The 19,231-nt window shown below is 37.6% G+C and overlaps 1 protein-coding gene and 2 pseudogenes across 1 annotated transcript in view; 1 reads left to right on the forward strand and 2 right to left on the reverse strand.

Annotated features, from left to right (window-relative positions):
* The first annotated feature begins 11,101 nt into the window (after positions 1–11,101).
* LOC120101883 (uncharacterized) overlaps positions 11,102–19,231 on the forward strand; it is a 61,938-nt gene continuing 53,808 nt past the window's right edge. The window contains 3 exon segments of the mRNA XM_063271904.1: positions 11,102–11,230; positions 14,178–14,344; positions 17,409–17,450. Of these exon segments, the coding sequence (XP_063127974.1) occupies positions 11,102–11,230; positions 14,178–14,344; positions 17,409–17,450 (338 nt within the window).
* On the reverse strand, positions 15,347–15,988 carry Naa11-ps21 (N(alpha)-acetyltransferase 11, NatA catalytic subunit, pseudogene 21; annotated as a pseudogene).
* Positions 16,000–16,290, reverse strand: Txnl4a-ps16 (thioredoxin-like 4A, pseudogene 16; annotated as a pseudogene).

A 19,231-nucleotide genomic window follows, 5' to 3' on the forward strand; every position in this document is an offset into this window, starting at 1 on the left:
TATTAGTATTCTCTTCAGGAAATTCTCTCCTGTGCTAATGCATTCAAAATTATTTCCCACTTTTTCTTCTATAAAGTTCAGTATGTCGGGTTTTACATTGAGCTCTTTCATCAACTGGGACTTGAGTTTTGCACAGGGTGATAGATGCAGTTCTATTTCTTTTTCTACATGTAAAAATCCAGTTAGAACATAAATATTGTTGAAGATGCTTTCTTTTTCCACTGTGTATTTCTAGCTTCTTCATCAAAAATAATGTGTTCATAAGTATGTAGATTTATGTCTGGGTCTTATACTGCATTTCACTGATCAAACTGTATGCTTTAATGCCCATACCTGTGTCTTTTTAAAATTTATATTTATTTGTACACTCCAGATTTTATTCCTCTTCTGGTCCACCCTCTGACTGTACCACATCCCATACCTCCTCCCTGCCCTCCCTGCCTCCAGGAAGATGTCCCCACCCCACCCATCCCACCAGATCTCTAAAGTTCCTGGGTCCTCCAGTCTCTTGAGGGTTAGGTGCATCTTCTCTGATTTAACCCAGACCTGGGATTTCTTGCTGTATATGTGTTGGGGGTCTCATATCAGCTGGTGTATGCTGCCTACTTGGTCATCCAGTGTGGAAGAGATCTCAGGGATCCAGCTTAATTGGGACTGCTGGTCTTCCTACAGGGTCACCTTCTTCCTCAACTTCTAGCTTTTCCTTAATTCAACCAGCGGGGTCAGAAGCTTCTGTTCATTGGTTGGGGACACATATCTGTGTCTGACTCTTATTATTACAGCTCTGTTATAGATCTTGAAATCAGGGATTGTAATAGGGTTGGATTTTCTTTTATTGTACTGAATCATTTTAGCTATCCTGGACATAATGCTTTTCCATATGAAATTACATATTGTTCTCGTAAGGTCTGTAAAGGACTATGTGGCAATTTTTATGGAGATTTCATTAAATCTGTAGATTCTTTTAAGTAGGATGGCTATTTTTGCTATATTAATCTTACTGGTAGTATAAGCCTAGGGTATCTTTCCATATTCTAATATTTTCTTCAGTTTCTTTCTTCAAAGATTTGAAGTTTCATTATTTTATATTATTTGTCTTAGTTAGGGTTCTATTGCTGTGAAGAGATACAGGGTCCATAACAACTCTTTTAATGGGAAACATTTATTTAGGGCTGGCTTACAGTTCAGAAGTTTAATCCATTATCATCGAGGCTAAAAACTTGGTAGTGAGCTGGCTGGAGAGATAGCTTAGAATTCTATATCCAGATCCCAAGGCAGCAAAACATAAAAGTGACATTTGGCATGGCTTGTGCTTCTTAAACTTCAAAGCTCCTCACCCCTCTCTGCCAGAATAAAACACTTCTTGCAAAAGAGAGAGCCACACTTGCTCTAGCAAAACCAGACTTCCTCATATTGACACTCCAGAGTAGCCTACAAGGACCATTTTCATTCACACTCACAAATTTTATTCTGTGGCCCCCATAGTCCAACTTCAAGGGTCTGCACTGTTCGAAAGTTCCAGGTCTCTTCTGAGACTCATGCAATCTCCTTACTGTAATCCTCTGTAAAATCAACATGAAAATGCAGATCACTTACTTTCAACACACAGTGACACAAAATATACATTACCATTCCAAAAGGGAGAAAAGGGGACATAATATGGAAATATAGATGAAAGTAAGACTAAAACCCAGCTAGACAAACTCTAAATTCTGAATCTCCATATTTAATTTCAAAGCATTCTTTGGATCTCCACCTCTTTTCAAATATATTGACTACAAAACTCATCTTTCTTTTGAGCTGTGTTTATTCCCCGTTAGCATGCTTTGGCCAGTATACAAGACTACTTTGACATTATCAACATCTTAGAGTCTCCAAGGCAATCTAGGCTTCATCCTCGAAGCTTAATACAATGACCTCTATGGACCTTCGTTCAGGGTTACCTCTGCCATAACCTAGGGGTTATTTACTTGTTTAAGTCACAGAGGGAGATTCCATAACCCTACTTTTGCATATTTATCTCTAAAGTTATAAGCACATACACAATGTTGTCAAGATGTGTTGGTTTCCAGTATTGGGACATGGATTATTGTTCAAGTACAGTTTGACCAGCCTTTTGCTTTTGATGGTTTCATTCAATATTTAATCTTGGCTATACTTGAGTTGGCTCTGTATGTAGACCAGGCTGGCTTTAAAATCACTCTGCTACCGCCTCCCCTCAAGGGCTGGTATAAAATGCATGTAGCAATACAGCTATTTTATTTTATTTTATGTTTTCAGAGCTGGGTACTGAACCCAGGGCCTTGTGCTTGCTAGGCAAGTGCTCTACCGCTGAGCTAAATCCCCAACCCCAATACAGCTATTTTCATGTTTTTAAAAATTCTTTTTCAAAAGTTGGAAGATGAATTGGGTGGGGTTATCACTCCCTTTCCATGAATATTTTCTATTTTTCTCCTCCTTCTACTCTTCTTCCTCTTCTTCCTCTGCCAATTCTTCCTCCTCCTCCTCCTCATTATTATTTTTATTATTATTGCTTTTGTTGATTTTGGCTTGTTTTATATACAGTCCAGTCATTATCCTCCTCCCAGTCCACTCTCCAATGGTTCCTCATCCAATTCTTCCGACTCTGTCTCCAAAAGAATGCTTACATACCCTTGTTCACCAGGGCTTTTCTAAGGAACCTCCAGACTGATTTCCAGAGTGGATGTACCATTTTACAATCCCACAAACAACGAAAGAGTATTCTACTATCTCTACATCCTCGCCAGCATCTGCCTTTAACTGAAATTTTTATCTTAGCCATTCTAACTGGTGTTAGGTGGAATCTCAGGATTGTTTTGATTTGCATTTCCCTGATAACTCAGGATGTTGACCACTTCTTTAGGTAATTCTTTGCTATTCAATATTCCTCAGCTGAGAATTCTTTGTTTAGATCTGTATCCCATTTTTAATAAGGTTATTTGATTTTCTGGAGTCTAACTTCTTGAGTTATTTGTATGTATTGGACATTAGTCTTCTATCAGATGTAGGATTGGTAAATATCTTCTCCCAATCTGTTGGTGGACATTTTGTCTTAAGGACAGTGTCCATTGCCTTACAGAAGCTTTGCAATTTTACGAGGTCCCATTTGTCGACTCTTGCTCTTAGAACAGTCTTAAGAAATTATCTTGAAATTAGTCTGTCATTTCCTTAGAAAATTAGATACAGTTTTATCTGAGGACCCAGCTATACAACTCCTTGGCATATACCCAAAAGATGCTCCAACACATAACAAGGAAACATGCTCCACTATGTTCATATCAGTCTTCTTTATAATATCCAGAAGCTGGGAAAAATCCTACATGTCATTCAACAGAGGAATGGATACAGAAACTGTGGTATATTTGGACAATGGATAATTACTCAGCTATTAAAAACAATGACTTCATGAAAGTTTTAGGAAAATGAATGGAAGTAAAAAATATCATCCTGAATGAGGTAACCCAATCACAAAAGAACACACACGATATGTACTCACTGAGAAGTGGATATTAATCTTAAAACTTGGCATACCCAAGATACAATTTACAGACCACATGAAGCTCAAGAAGAAAGACAAAAGTGTGGATGTTTCAGTTCTTCTTAGAAGGGGGATCAAAATAATCACAGAAGAAAATACGGACACAAAGTGTGGAGCAGAGACTGTAGGGAAGGCCATCCAGAGCCTGCCACACATGGTGATTCATCCTACATGCAGTCATCAAAACCTAATCACTATTGGGAATGCCAAGAGTTGCATGCTGACAGAAGCTGTCTCCAGATAGGCTCTGTCAGAGCCTGAGAAATTCAGAGGCAAGTCCTTGCAGCCAAACACTGGACTGAGAATGGGGTCCCCATTGGAGGAGTTAGAGAAAGGACTGAGGTATGTGAGGGGATTTGCAACCTCATAAGAAGAATAGGATCAACCTACTAGACACCCCAAAACTCCCAGGGACTAAACCACCAACTAAAGAATACACATGGGGTGACCCATGTCTCCAGTCGCATATGTAACAGAGGACAGCCTTGTTGGGCAGTAATAGGAGGAGAGGTCCTTGCTCCAATGAAGGCTTGATGCTTCATTATAGTAGAATGCCAGTTTGGGGAGGTTGGAGGGCGTGGGTAGGTAGGTTGCGGGAGCACCCTCATGGAGGCAGGGGTGTGGGGATGGAATAGGTTTTTTTTGGGGGGAGGAGAAACCAGGAAAGGGGATTATATTTGAAATGTAGATAAAGAGAGTGTCCAAGAAAAAAAAAAAAGAAATGGTCATTCTACCAAAAGTATTCATTAGATTCAGTGTGATCAACATCAAAATTCCAGTACAGTTGACAGATCTTGAATGGATTAATCTCAATTTCAAATGAAAGTAAACACACACACACACACACACACACACACACAAACACACACACACACAAACACACACACACACACAAACACACACACACACAGAGAGACAGAGAGAGACAGAGAGAGAGAGAACTGGATATCTAAAACACTGTGATATACTAAAAGCATGGTATTGTCACAAAACAGACACAGTGATAAAAAGAATTGGCCTGATAAGCCAGACACAAATTTACATACCTATGGTAGATTTCATCAAATGTCTGCATGCAGGAGAATTAAAATAGGTTTATACTTATCACCCTGTACAAAACTCAACTACAAATGCAACAAAACTATAATAAGCCAGATATACTCAATATGATAGGAGAGTATGTAATGAATAACCTTGAACTCACTGACAGAAGAGAAAGCTTTCTGAACAACACTCTATTAGTGAAAGTGCTAATACCAAAATTTAATAAAAATGGGACCTCCTTAAACCAAGAAGCTATACATGACAAAAGACACTGTCATTAGGCAAATCAAGAACCTACAGAATGGGAAAAGATATTTAACCAACAATTCATTCTATAGAGGACAAATGTACAAAGTACATAAAAATAAAAAAATGGTTTTTAATAAAAATATGCAAACTTTTTCACCCTCTATGAAAATCAGTATGGAGGTTTCTCAGAAAGTTGGAAATCAATTTATCTCAAGATCTAGCTATACCACTCTTCACCATAAACCCAAAGCATATTTCATCATATCAGAGAAAGACTTTCTCTACCATATTTAATGCTGCTCTATTCCTAATAACCAGAAAGTGGAAGCGAGCTAGATGCCTCTCTAAAGAAGAATGGATGAATAAAATTTGATAGTTTACATATTCCAATATTACACAGTTGTTAAAGAAAATGGCATCATGTAATTTGCAGGCAAATGATGGAACTGGAAAATTAACATCCCAAGTGAGGTATCCTCGACCCAGAAAGACAAATATGTCCTATATCACCTACACATGGATATTAGCTGTTAAACCAATGATAAACAAGCTTCACTGAATGTATAGAATAGACACAATTAGATTTTAAAACATGGAGATAATTTCTATATGGGAAAATATGATTTATCTTTTGCAAGGCAGAGATTTTCCTACTTACTGAAAAATTACGTTAAATCTGGACTTTAAATAATGTTGTTTTGAAAGGGATTGAGCTCTAATAGGTAATCCAAAGCTTGATAGAAAAGGAAATATAGAATTAAACATAGGTTCTTACATTTAACCAGAAGCAGCATATCATGGAAGACATATTCCATTGAACTTCTCATACAAAATCAGATTAATATAAGCTGACTATATCATCACTTAACTGTTTTTTCTCTTGATATAATCATCATCAACACCATACTCCAGAATGTCCTTCTACATGCCTGATGTGCCGGTTATGGCAGGATTACTGAATTTATGAAACTTTATAGTATTTTATTAAGTGGAGCTTCAGTTAATTACAAAAGTACAAAATTATAATTCATTTAAATTACTTTTAAAATGTGTTACCATATTCTATGACTAAGGGAGTGCTAATATTTTATAAATTATTTTAATTTTTATATAAAAGTATGGCACACATGGAGCTCTCTATGAAGTCCAAAAGAGGATGCAGGGTGAGTTGAAGATAGGGTTATAAGATGTGTGAGCCACGAAAAGTCAACAATAGGAACCAAATCTAAGTCCTTTGGACAGGCAGGAAATGGCTAGACAAGATGTTAATCTTTGGACACAAACTAGGAAAATCAAGTTTCCTGAGAATTTCTAAAGTGAATGCTGGTCTTGTATTTCTTCTCTTTTTTTTTTTTTACTGTGTTTTGTTTTAAAAAAACTTGACTGACTAAGACCAAACAAATTGTGTATAAGTTCAAATACTTTGAGTTATTTAGTAATTATTATTTAGTAATAATTTAATTAATTTATTTGGTTAATAATTTTAATTTACCAATTAATTAGATTAATCTAGGCTTTCCTCTATAAAATTTACTATATATTGATAGCTGTGTGTCCTCCTCTGTATCCTTCAAACTGTCTGACTTCACAGAAGTGTGTGAAGGTTTCTGATTTTATGTCAGGAAAGCACATTACAATTTAAAGTTCCTTGTGATTTTGTATCTATTCAGTTCTAAGGTTCTCAGTGTTAAAGAAGTCTCAATGCTACCTTTTTCATAAGGAACCTTATGTTGAAAAAATAAGAATTGACAATTTTTGAAGATTCATATGCATTTCACAATATTTTAAATCAATATCTTCTTATACACGCCTGTCTAACCATCTACCTCCTGTCCGTCTGTCCATCCATCTGTCCACCCATCAATCCCTCTCTATCTCTCTATCTCTCTATCTCTCTATCTCTCTATCTCTCTATCTCTCTATCTATCTATCTATCTATCTATCTATCTGTCTGTCTATCTGTCTATCTATCTATCCATGTATGTGTCTTCTATCTCATCTATATCATATAGGTATATCTACATCTATATGTATATTTATAGTTGTGAAAATGTTATTCATTATAACACTTGTGGTTCCACCTGTGTACAAAAAATATGTTTAAAAGCCACAGGGAGAGTAAATGAAATGCACGTGTCACTTTGCCAGATGACATGTGCCTTAGAATATTGACATCACAATGGTCCTTCAGCCTGACAACTACAGAATCCTGAGACTTCAGTAGTTTTCTAGCCACTGTAGTCACCAGTTTGGTGTCTAGAGGCAGGAAGGCAAATGTAAATTTCACATTGTTTTAGAAGTTCTTCATTGCAGGCTCTACTAAAAAGGTATATATTTATATAATTTGATTCTCATGATAGACTTATGATATCATGAAGTGTTCTGTCTTGATTATTTAAGATCATATGAAATAACAACTTAGCAGTGGTTTCTTGATAGGGTAATCATTATAGCAATATTCAGTACCAATCTTCTACAGAAACACAGTTATCACATCGAGAGGGGTATATTTTGTACTACACAGGAGAATAATTTTTGTAAAGTTTTAAAAACTGTATAAGTTAGAAGTGAGGATTATTTTATGGTCAATCCAATTACTTTACCTCCCATGACTGTAGATTTTTATTTTAAGAAACTGGTAAATCTAACCCACAATTTAAGAATTCTCTGGTTTTTAAGAAATTGTTATTGTTTCCAACACACATTGTGCCCTTTGGAATCTAATACTCAGAATTTAACACTGACTCAGATGAGACATGCACAACTTTCATGACATGGTCATTAACTTAAAATTTTGTTCATGAAGCTGAGGTACTACTATTTTTTTAAACATATCTTTACAATATTGCTTGATGTGTGTGATGGCAACTATTGTCTGTTCTCCTTTTGATTCATGTGAGTCTTAAGTCCTTTCTAAGTGAAAGCTATGACATTTCTGTACATATTCTTTGAAAGATGTTATATATATATATATATATATATATATATATATATATATATATATAGTGGGATGAATTATAGTCACTTGAGTAAGTAAATATTTTAAATATCCAAACTGAAAGAGCAGGGCACAATAAAGAAACCACGAAAACAGGAGCCACTCCCTTAATACTTTTTCTTTTATTTGTTATGTATTTATTTATTTATTTTTATTAACTTGAGTATTTCTTATTTACATTTCGAGTGTTATTACCTTTCCCGGTTTCCGGGCAAACATCCCCCTAATCCCTCCCCCTCCCCTTCTTTATGGGTGTTCCCCTCCCGATCCTCCCTCCATTGCTGCCCTCCCCCCAACAATCTAGTTCACTGGGGGTTAAGTCTTAGCAGGACCCAGGGCTTCCCCTTCCACTGGTGCTCTTACTAGGATATTCATTGCTACCTATGAGGTCAGAGTCCAGGGTCAGTCCATGTACAGTCTTTAGGTAGTGGCTTAGTCCCTGGAAGCTCTGGTTGCTTGGCATTGTTGTACATATGGGGTCTCGAGCCCCTTCAAGCTCTTCCAGTTCTTTCTCTGATTCCTTCAACGGGGGTCCTATTCTCAGTTCAGTGGTTTGCTGCTGGCATTCGCCTCTGTATTTGCCGTATTCTGGTTGTGTCTCTCAGGAGCGATCTACATCCAGCTCCTGTCGGCCTGCACTTCTTTGCTTCATCCATCTTGTCTAATTGGATTGCTGTGTATGTGTGGGCCACATGTGAGGCAGGCTCTGAATGGGTGTTCCTTCTGTGTATGTTATAATCTTTGCCTCTATATTCCCTGCCATGGGTATTCTTCCTCCCCTTTTAAAGAAGGAGTGAAGCATTCCCATTTTGATCATCCGTCTTGGGTTTCATTTGTTCTAGGCATCTAGGGTAATTCAAGCATTTGGGCTAATAGCCATTTATCAATGAGTGCATACCATGTGTGTTTTTCTGTGATTAGGTTACCTCACTCAGGATGATATTTTCCAGTTCCCTTCATTTGCCTATGAATTTCATAAAGTCATTGTTTTTGATAGCTGAGTAATATTCCATTGTGTAGATGTACCACATTTTCTGTATCCATTCCTCTGCTGAAGGGCATCTGGGTTCTTTCCAGCTTCTGGCTATTATAAATAAGGCTGCTATGAACATAGTGGAGCACGTGTCTTTTTTGTATGTTGGGGCATCTTTTGGGTATATGCCCAAGAGAGGTATAGCTGGATCCTCAGGCAGTTCAATGTCCAATTTTCTGAGGAACCTCCAGACTGATTTCCAGATTGGTTGTACCAGTCTGCAATCCACCAACAATGGAGGAGTGTTCCTCTTTCTCCACATCCTCGCCAGCATTTGCTGTCACCTCTGTTTTTGATCTTAGCCATTCTCACTGGAGTGAGGTGAAATCTCAGGGTTGTTTTGATTTTCATTTTCCTTATGACTTAAGATGTTGAACATTTCTTTAGGTGTTTCTCAGCCATTCGGCATTCGTCAGCTGTGAATTCTTTGTTTAGCTCTGAACCCCATTTTTAAAAGGGTTATTTGTCTCCCTGTGGTCTAACTTCTTGAGTTCTTTGTATATTTTGGATATAAGCCCTCTATCTGTTATAGGATTCATAAAGATCTCTTCCCAATCTGTTGGTTGCCGTTTTGTCCTAACCACAGTGTCCTTTGCCTTACACAAGCTTTGCAGTTTTATGAGATCCCATTTGTCGATTCTTGATCTTAGAGCATAAGCCATTGGTGTTTTGTTCAGGAAATTTTTTTCCATTGCCATGTGTTCCAGACGCTTCCCTAGTTTTTCTTCTATTAGTTTGAGTGTATCTGGTTTGATGTGGAGGTCCCTGATCCACTTGGATTTAAGCTTTGTACAGGGTGATAAGCATGGATCGATCTGCATTCTTCTACATGATGACCTCCAGTTGAACCAGCACCATTTGCTGAAAATGCTATCTTTTTTCCATTTGATGATTTTGGCTCCTTTGTCAAAAATCAAGTGCCCATAGGTGTGTGGGTTCATTTCTGGGTCTTCAATTCTGTTCCATTGGTCTATGTGTCTGTCTCTGTACCAATACCATGCAGTTTTTATCACTATTGCTCTGTAATACTGCTTGAGTTCAGGGATAGTGATTCCCCCTGAAGTCCTTTTATTGTTGAGGATAGTTTTAGCTATCCTGTTTTTTTTAAAATAGAGAATAATTTTATTATGGATAAGAAAGAAAAATGTTCAGAGGCACATGGAAAATTTCAGAATATAGAAAACAGAAACAGGCTTGACCAAGTCTGGGAAAAGACAAGGAAGACTATCAGAAGAGAGAATGGAGATAGCTTGGTCACAGAAAAGGACTCACAAAGAGAAGAAGGGGGTTCTAGCACATGTTAGGAGTTAGTATAATGAAGAAGGGGATGAGGATGTTGGAAAAGGTCTGTAACCTAGATGTGGGATTTTAAATTTATACCAAGTATGATTACCCCCTTCAAGAATAAAGAAGGTCAGAATGGAAATTGATATCCTTATATGAACAAGTCAATGGAGAGCCGTATGTCCCTTTTGCCACAGTAAGGGGAAATGTCTACCTTTGCTAGACAAGACCAATTTCACAAATTTTTTTAATGAATTCTTGTATTTTTTCATTTTTCCTTTTGTTGTTCTTGTTGTTGTTTTGTTTGTAACTATCAGGAATCTTTCTTTCTTGTATCTTGAGCTGGACCAAGCCTGACAATTCTGAGACTCTCCCAGAGACCTAACTGGTTTAAATCAAGTAACCTGATTATTTTCAGCACATCTACAATGTTAGCTCACAAAGGTTTAGTTATAGCATTTTCTCAGAGTATCATATCTGATATGTGACATAATGTATATGTACATTAGGATTTATCAAAGTTTCAAAAAAATCAGTTATAAAGTAGCAATGCAATAATTTTATTGGAGGGTATTACTACAAGTTTAGGAACTGCATTCAAGTGCTGTAGCATTTAGAGTTTGAGAACCATTGCTCTATATCCTACCAACTACACTTCTTCAAACTATTCCCATGATACTTCTGAAAAGGGTCCCACTTCTGAAAAGATCCTACTTCTTCAATACATTCCCAGTAGTTCCCTTCATCCATGACATAGTTTCTGTTACATTTTAAAGCTGTCTATAGCTCAACAGAATCATGCTTGGAAAACTGAGTCTGCATTTTAACACCGTTCACCCTTTGAAATCCAGTATGAACATTGTTTTTTAACTTATCCACTGAACACTTGTTCTCTAGGTGGAGCTCTGCATCAGGAGAATTGTTTTTTTTTAATATGGACACGACTAAGGAGGAAGATGTAGGACAAGAAAATCGAACCGTGGTTTACCAAGGTGCTGTGGTTATCCAAAGAGGGTGGAAAAGAAAGAAACGTTATCTGACCTTGTTTGATGACATTTTGGTGGTATCCAGTAAACTATAAGTATACGCATCATGCTTTCCTTACTATAAGAGGCTAATCAGTGGAAAGCCCTTAAGGTACAAAACTGTTTATAAATTCCTTTATTTTTGAGATTATAATTACTTTACATTCTCCTTCTTTTTCCTCTTCCATGTCCTTCCACATCCTTCCATATACCCCTCCTTGTTCTCTTTTAAAATCATGGCTTTCTGGTTTTATTTTTTGTTACTCATTCTTACACATTATTTTATATGTAAGCTAACATAAGATACACATATATAATAGATATGCATGGATACATATATATGTACAGCTTCTAAGTACTTAAATATAACCTACTCAGTCAGTATAATATTGCTTGTATTTGTTTTTTCAGGAATGTGTATTTGGTATTAGATAGGCAATCTAATTGACAATCCTAGGGGAGATTTCTCTTACTCTCAAGTTTCCTTAGTGGCATATACTTCTTTGAGTAGGGTTGACGCTTACTGGACTACTCCTATATATTTCTCAATTTGTTTTGACACATTCTTTGGGCACATTTAAAAAATTAATTAAAGTACTACTCTGCTGTTTGAGTCTGGTGAAAGATTAGCGACATGCTACCAAGGAGACAGTTATGCAGGCATGTGCCCACATTTCTAGCATTTTTTAAAAACTAACTTAGGAGTATTACAACTGGTAATGAGAGCCCTGTGAACTATATAGTGACACATTTCTCTAAATAAAATATTAAACTCCTGATAAGCAGGAGCCTTCTTGCTTGGTGTTTACAAATAGATTACAGAAGCAAGATTTTTGGTCGTAAGGGGCTACACATGTAAGCCTCCTGACCTCATAGCTTCCAGATTAGCATGAAGAGACAGGAAGCAGCTTCTATCTCTCCACTATCAAGGGAAACTGCTGGCACTAAGTCTTGCTTGGTGATTCTGCAGACACTAGAGAAAACTGTTGTGATTGAATGAAACGGTTTACTTGGTTATATTAGAATTTATGGCCATAGAGATGTTTTCTGGGAGCACATCATATATAATCTCCACTACTTATGATCACAGCCTTCTAGAATATGTGATGCTGGTATTGATACTATCAAGTAAATATCTTAAGTGGTGTTCTCATAAGTACATAAATTTATCAGACAAACATCAGTAAAATAGTCTATTCCGTTTTGGGGGTGGCAGGGGTTAAATTTTCTGATCATCAGTGAATTATTTTCCAGAAGATCCATTTCACAGATTGTGAGAAAAATAAAATATTCAGGTGAGAGTTCTTCTATACATTATAAATATACCAACTGGGTACGTTTTTCTGGCAACCCTGATCAGTCATGTAAGCTCCTTCACAGAAAATGGTAATTATTGTCTGAGGCAGGCTGAATATAAAAGAATGGACTGGGTGTCTGTCAATCTGTCCATCTTTCTTGTTTTTTTTTTTTTTATTTTTTTTGGTACAGAGCTCCCTTTCTTTCCACAGTGGGAAATCTTCACATTTTATTTTAAAAGATAGTAATCAACTCATCAGAAATGTAAAAAGAAATAAACTGATCATTTGCCATATAAGTGTAGTTGATGGAAGGAAGTAAACTTAACTTTGTGTTGAGAATAAAGGAAACAGAAATGGTTGGTTTCTTAAAGGCAGTACATATGGTCCCTTCTGTCATGTTGCAATTGTAATTAAAACTATTTTTAGATTCTCATTCACATTATGGAAAGAAGTTTATCAACTTTATAAGAAGTGATTATTGTTATTTCCATTTTCAAGGAAGATTATCTCTTATCAGACATTGGAATTAGAGGTTTCAAGTTCAAGCATTTCTTGGGAATTTTGAGAGATATGTGTGTGTGTATGTGTGTGTGTGTGTGTATGTTTAAATGGTGAATATAAAATGTAAATATAAACATCTCATTATTGAGACGTGTGTATGTATATCTTGAAGTACATGTTGCATGATGGCTTGTATTTTAACTATAGTATGTTACATTAGATTATCTGAGGAATCTTTCTTTGTAGTTCAATTAGTCTTCCCATGTTTTGAATATTAAAGGTTTATATAAAGGATTTTTGAACCACGATTTATTCTTGTGATATTCTGTCCCCTGAATTTGAGAGGGAGTCATTATCCTCAGTTATCTAGCCACATATTAGTTCACGAGTATCTGAAGGAAAGTTCAATACCTAAGTTTACACAGCAAATGCACCATCCATCACTAAAAAAATACAAAAAAAATCATGAGTGTGGGGAGATCTGTCAGGAGATAGAATGGAAGGAGGAAGTGACAAAAATAATCATCAAATGCATTGTATTTTAATGTAGAATTCTCGAAGAGCAAATTACTCAGAAAAAGAATGACAAAAGGAGAAAATTTATGCTTCAAAGATTATTGTTTCTTAAAAACACTTCTAATAATACCAGAATGCTTGATAGGAAGACATTATTCTAATTATTTGGCTAAATTAAAGGAAAAAAGGATCGCCTTTTTGGTTACTTGTGTGATATATAATTTGCGGGTTTTCTACAGGAGCTACTGGAATGAGGTTATTGAATATTTTAGTACAGGGAGGTAGACAACAGAAAATTTTACTAAGTCAAACAATATTTTTGTTTATATTCTGGAAAGATTTTTCCATGTAATGAATTAAAATAAAAAATCTTGAAATAATTTCCTTTGTGTATTATGGGAAAAAAACAAAGCAAAATAGTTACTCCTTAACTAAATCCAGGTAAGAAATATTGATACAGGTGGCTTTCTGTAAGTGCCGCTGTGCTTAGTTTTAGCAATGGATGTGTCTTTTTTTGCTCTGGGGCAGGAAGAACTTGGTTTTACCACAACACCAACTACAATGCAAATTAAACTAACAGATATTTGATTATCTTTATAGAAATAAGAAATTTAAGATAAAACATGTCATTTTACCACAACACAAACTACAATGCAAATTAAACTAACAGATATTTGATTCTCTTTATAGAAATAAGAAATTTAAGATAAAACATGTCATTCCATTGGCTTACCTGTGGATTGGTGATGAAGTGGATGCATTCAGGTCAGACAACATTGTTGCTTCCAAGTCCATTTACCTATACTGGCCAATGGGACATATTGTTGCCACCTTTTGGTAAGACCTAGAGTTCAGACCTGTGATCACAAGATGATAACTTCAGAAATTGTGGGTCAAATTAATAGAGTGTAATTCACTTCCCAGTGAATGAGTATATTCATTCTAATATTCTCCAATTAGAAAACAATAATCAGGCTCTGGCTATTGGTGATCATTGAAGAGTGTGTATCTATCTAGTAACTACTTTCACCAAATACTTTCATTACCCAACATGTTTGCAAAAATAGAGTCAATTTTAGTCTGATTGTATACAGGATGCCAACTCAACTTTCCCCCTTATATGATGATCCTAGATTTTCTATACTTTTCATTATATCCATTTCCACATGTAGGTAGGTGCTTTATGGTTTTTTGTTTTGTTTTTGTTTTTTGTTTTGTTGTTTGTTTGGGTTTTTCTGTTCTCCTTATATCTTTATTTGTTCAGGTTAGAGATTGCAGTTTAATTTCTGCTTGTCATTTCCTTAAGATCTACAAATTCTGCTCCCATATTTGTCCAGAATCTATCACCGTCTCCCACCAGGAAAGAGAGCATTCTTCTTCAAAAGAAGGGAGGGCAAGGACAGGCAGTTCCCCAGAAAGCAAGAGCTGGTAACTCCCCACAAGGGAGAGGGCATGAGGACTAGCTTGACGGTTCTACTCCAAGTAAAACCCAGATAAACAATGGCAAAGGCAGGATGCTGGGGTATTCTCAAGTTGTCCCCACTTCCTCTTTAGCATTCTAGGGTTTGGAAACCTGCAGGATATACAGAACCAGTACAGCACTGAACAGAATCTGATGGCAGCATGAAGAAGCCAAGAAAGGCGCTGCATGGCAGTCCTCAGGCCTCCTTGACTCCGACACAACAGGTTCTGTGTCCAGGTGTGCCTCCATGATCACACAGGTTATGCAGAAGGTTGCTAAGCATCGAAAGGAGAGTCATTTAGGTCACTGGACTGCAGAACAAGGTTCCCAAGAACAATATGACTAAAATACAAGGACCTGTAGTGCTCAAGCAGGTCCTAAGGGGCGGACCCCAAGGTCTGCAAGCTGTCTTGGACATCAGTGCTATCTTTGCCATCACTGCCACTGTCATCTCCAACCAGGTTCTCCTGCTGATAGGCCTCTTCGGAACCAGGAAGTGTGCTACCCTGATTCTCCTTGGAACCGAAAACCACATACCTGCCTTTCTCCAGCACCAGCTGCCATCCGTGAGAGATCTCGCTTCAGAGCATACGCATCTTCGCCATCTGCATAGTACTTGGGCTCCACCTCACTAACCTGCAAGTTCAGGGTGTTGGAACAGAGGTGCAAGGCTGCTCGGTTGCTCTTCCTGGCATGCAGGGAGACATACTTTGCACTGAAATTCTCTATCATGGCCTGGGAGGCCTGGTCCATTAGCTTCTTGGCCAGGCCTAAGCTTAGGTGGCAGCGCTTCACAGCCAGTGGGGTGATGTGTCCATGAGGGACGTTATCAGGATCCTCTTCCATTTTGGCCAGAACATAACCCACAATCTTCCCAACCTCATCCTCAGCAATGTAGGAGAGCTGGGCCACGAGAGGCCATGATAATAGTATTTCATCTGATTGTTCTCGGGCAGGCAGAGGAGGTTGCACTGTTGTATGTTTATCAGGTCATATGGCCGAGCCCAGCAGATGCTCATATTGGCGGCAGAAAAGCCTATCAGACTCGGGAAAATCAGAGAGGATGCCACAGAGCACAAGCGACACCAGCACCATTTGCTTTAAGACACCTGGGTTATCCAAACGGAACTCATACAAGATGAGGAAGATTTCTCACTATCTTCCATTTCGTTTCGGCGATGCTGTACAGAACTTTGTATATCTTCATGCAAGTGGGGTCCTAGTTGTGTCCGAAGTAAATGACGACCACGCAGTCCTCGTCTGAAAGGATTGGCTGGTCTACCTGCCAGCCATTGTGTAGATGCAGAAGCATGTACAACATCTTGAACGCGCTTGCGAAGCATGACCTCGCGAGCTATCTCTAACCTCGTGTGAGCCCACAGGGCCGGACCAACGGACCCTCCACCCAGCATCAGCGTGCTTTATGTTTTGATCTGTGATGTTCAAGACTCCACAAGATCCATGGGGCAGGACAGAGGTGCATTGTCTTAGAAGAATGTGGACAGGACAAGATCTTATTATTTATCCTAGACATTCTTCTTCCCAAAATGATCTGATTTTTATCTGTGTCTTAAAAGTACAAAGATCTATCTCTTCCCAATAATATTGTGTAGCATAATTAAATTTGAAAAATACTTTATATACTCGCACATTTTCTTAAAAATTAGTATTTAGTTGAATGATGAAAAGTTACTCATGCAATACCCAATTATTTGAATGTCTCTGTAGCAGAATATCACTGATTTTTATAATCAATTAAAAAGGACCGGTGTCATTACACCATCAGAGTCAGGTATAATTTTCAGAGTTCAGGAAAATTTCAAATTTGCATTCTAATCGTTCATAAGAAGATGTGCTCATGGCATATAGATATTACATTGAGTTTAGTTGATGGAATCACAGGGATTGTGTAGCATGTGCCTTCTTCTCTAATCAAACATACACCAAAATTCAAATTTTTTTCCACATGAAAAGTTCATGGATACTCCAAATTTGAGCTCTTTTCATTCTTCTATCCAAATTCTTAGTATCATCACACAGTTGACTCAAATAACACAAACACAAGTTTTATGAGCATTCTAGGCTCTGTGACTTTGCTCTTTACAAGGAAAAGCATTTGTCATAGACTCTGACAAAAGAGAAAATCACCTTTTGTTCTCTTAATGTTTTCTATTCCTCTAGTAAAATCTCAAAAGATTGTTATTTAATGCTTATGGTTTCTCTCTTACCAAATATGAGAAATATTATATTTAGGGATGGTAAAGTGTCACATGACAGCACGGCAGTACAAAAATTAGGTCATTTAGAGGTAGAATCATGTAGAGACTGCCAAATATACCTATACCATAATTGACGGCCACAGACGTAAGTTATTTTTATGCATAATAACCTTAAGAATTTTACCATTTATCATGACTCTAATATTTTTCAATTTCACAGTTCCATGGAACAGACTATTTGGTGGTATTTCTTTCTAAAAAGGTATTATACTTGTGTTAATATTTTAATTCCTTAGTGATATAGGAATGGTAGTATGTGCTTTGGTTTAGTTATATATACATACACATACACATACACACACATATATGTATATATATATATATATATATATATATATATATATATATATATATTTGATATTCTGTCTCGAAATCAGTTGTTAATTAGATGGTCAATGGAAAAATTCTTGGCATTCTCCTGTCCATTCCTTATTTTATTTAATTTTGTGGAAGTTCTGCATTTATTATTTCCTCTTTGTATTAGAGTAAACAGTACTCTCAAGTCTTATTTTAAATTCCACTAAGTAGATGTCACTCTAGCATGCACATTCGAACCATCTGCTGCTTCCTCCTTTGAGATCAAGCAAATTTCTTTCCTTCAGTTTGTTTCAGGTACATCATTTTGAGGACTGGATATACTACTTAGGTCAATGTGTTATTACCTGACTATATCTGTTTCTGAAACATTTTTGAGTATTCACCAGTCGAATAGTGAATATTGCTGAACTTATTTCCTTATATTGAAAGCTAAGATGATCCTGAAAAAAATATTAACAGGGATTAGTTTGAAATAAATTCCTGAGCAGCTCTCTGCTCCCAATCCCCGTGGGAGAAAGACCTCACTGCCTGGTCAGGTGGGCACCCCTGAGGCTGCAGAGCGGAGGAGACCACCAACACTGCCCACCCCTGCCCACATCCCTGGCCCAAGAGGAAACTGTATAAGGCCTCTGGGTTCCCGTAGGGGAGGGCCCAGGAGCAGCAGGACCCCTGCGCCTGAGACACTGCCGGAACCTAAAGGAAAAAGACTGGATAAACAGTTCTCTGCACCCAAATCCCGTGGGAGGGACAGCTAAACCTTCAGAGAGGGAGACACGCCTGGGAAACCAGAAGAGACTGCACTCTGCACACACATCTCGGACACCAGAGGAAAACACCAAACGCCATCTGGAACCCTAGAGCACGGAAGCTCCCTGAAAGGGCAGCGCACATCTTCCTGGTTGCTGCCGCCACAGAGAGCTCAAGGGCAGCACCCCGCGAGCAAACTTGAGCCTCGGGACCACAGGTAAGACCAACTTGTATGCTGCAAGTGACCTGCCTGGTGAACTCAAGACACAGGCCCACAGGAACAGCTGAAGACCTGTAGAGAGGAAAAACTACACGCCCGAAAGCAGAACACTCTGTCCCCATAACTGACTGAAAGAGAGGAAAACAGGTCTACAGCACTCCTGACACACAGGCTTATAGGACAGTCTAGCCACTGTCAGAAATAGCAGAACAAAGTAACACTAGAGATAATCTGATGGCAAGAGGCAAGCGCAGGAACCCAAGCAACAGAAACCAAGACTACATGGCATCATCGGAGCCCAATTCTCCCACCAAAATAAACATGGAATATCCAAACACACCAGAAAAGCAAGATCTAGTTTCAAAATCATATTTGATCATGATGCTGGAGGACTTCAAGAAAGATGTGAAGAACCTCCTTAGAGAACAAGTAGAAGCATACAGAGAGGATTCGCAAAAATGCCTGAAAGAATTCCAGGAAAACACAATCAAACAGTTGAAGGAATTAAAAATGGAAATAGAAGCAATCAAGAAAGAACACATGGAAACAACCCTGGATATAGAAAATCAAAAGAAGAGACAAGGAGCTGTAGATACAAGCTTCACCAATAGAAAACAAGACATGGAAGAGAGAATCTCGGGAGCAGAAGATTCCATAGAAATCATTGACTCAACTGTCAAAGATAATGTAAAGCAGAA

Source organism: Rattus norvegicus, chromosome 12 (genome assembly GCF_036323735.1).
Source record: "Rattus norvegicus strain BN/NHsdMcwi chromosome 12, GRCr8, whole genome shotgun sequence".
NCBI classification, from domain to species: domain Eukaryota; kingdom Metazoa; phylum Chordata; class Mammalia; order Rodentia; family Muridae; genus Rattus; species Rattus norvegicus.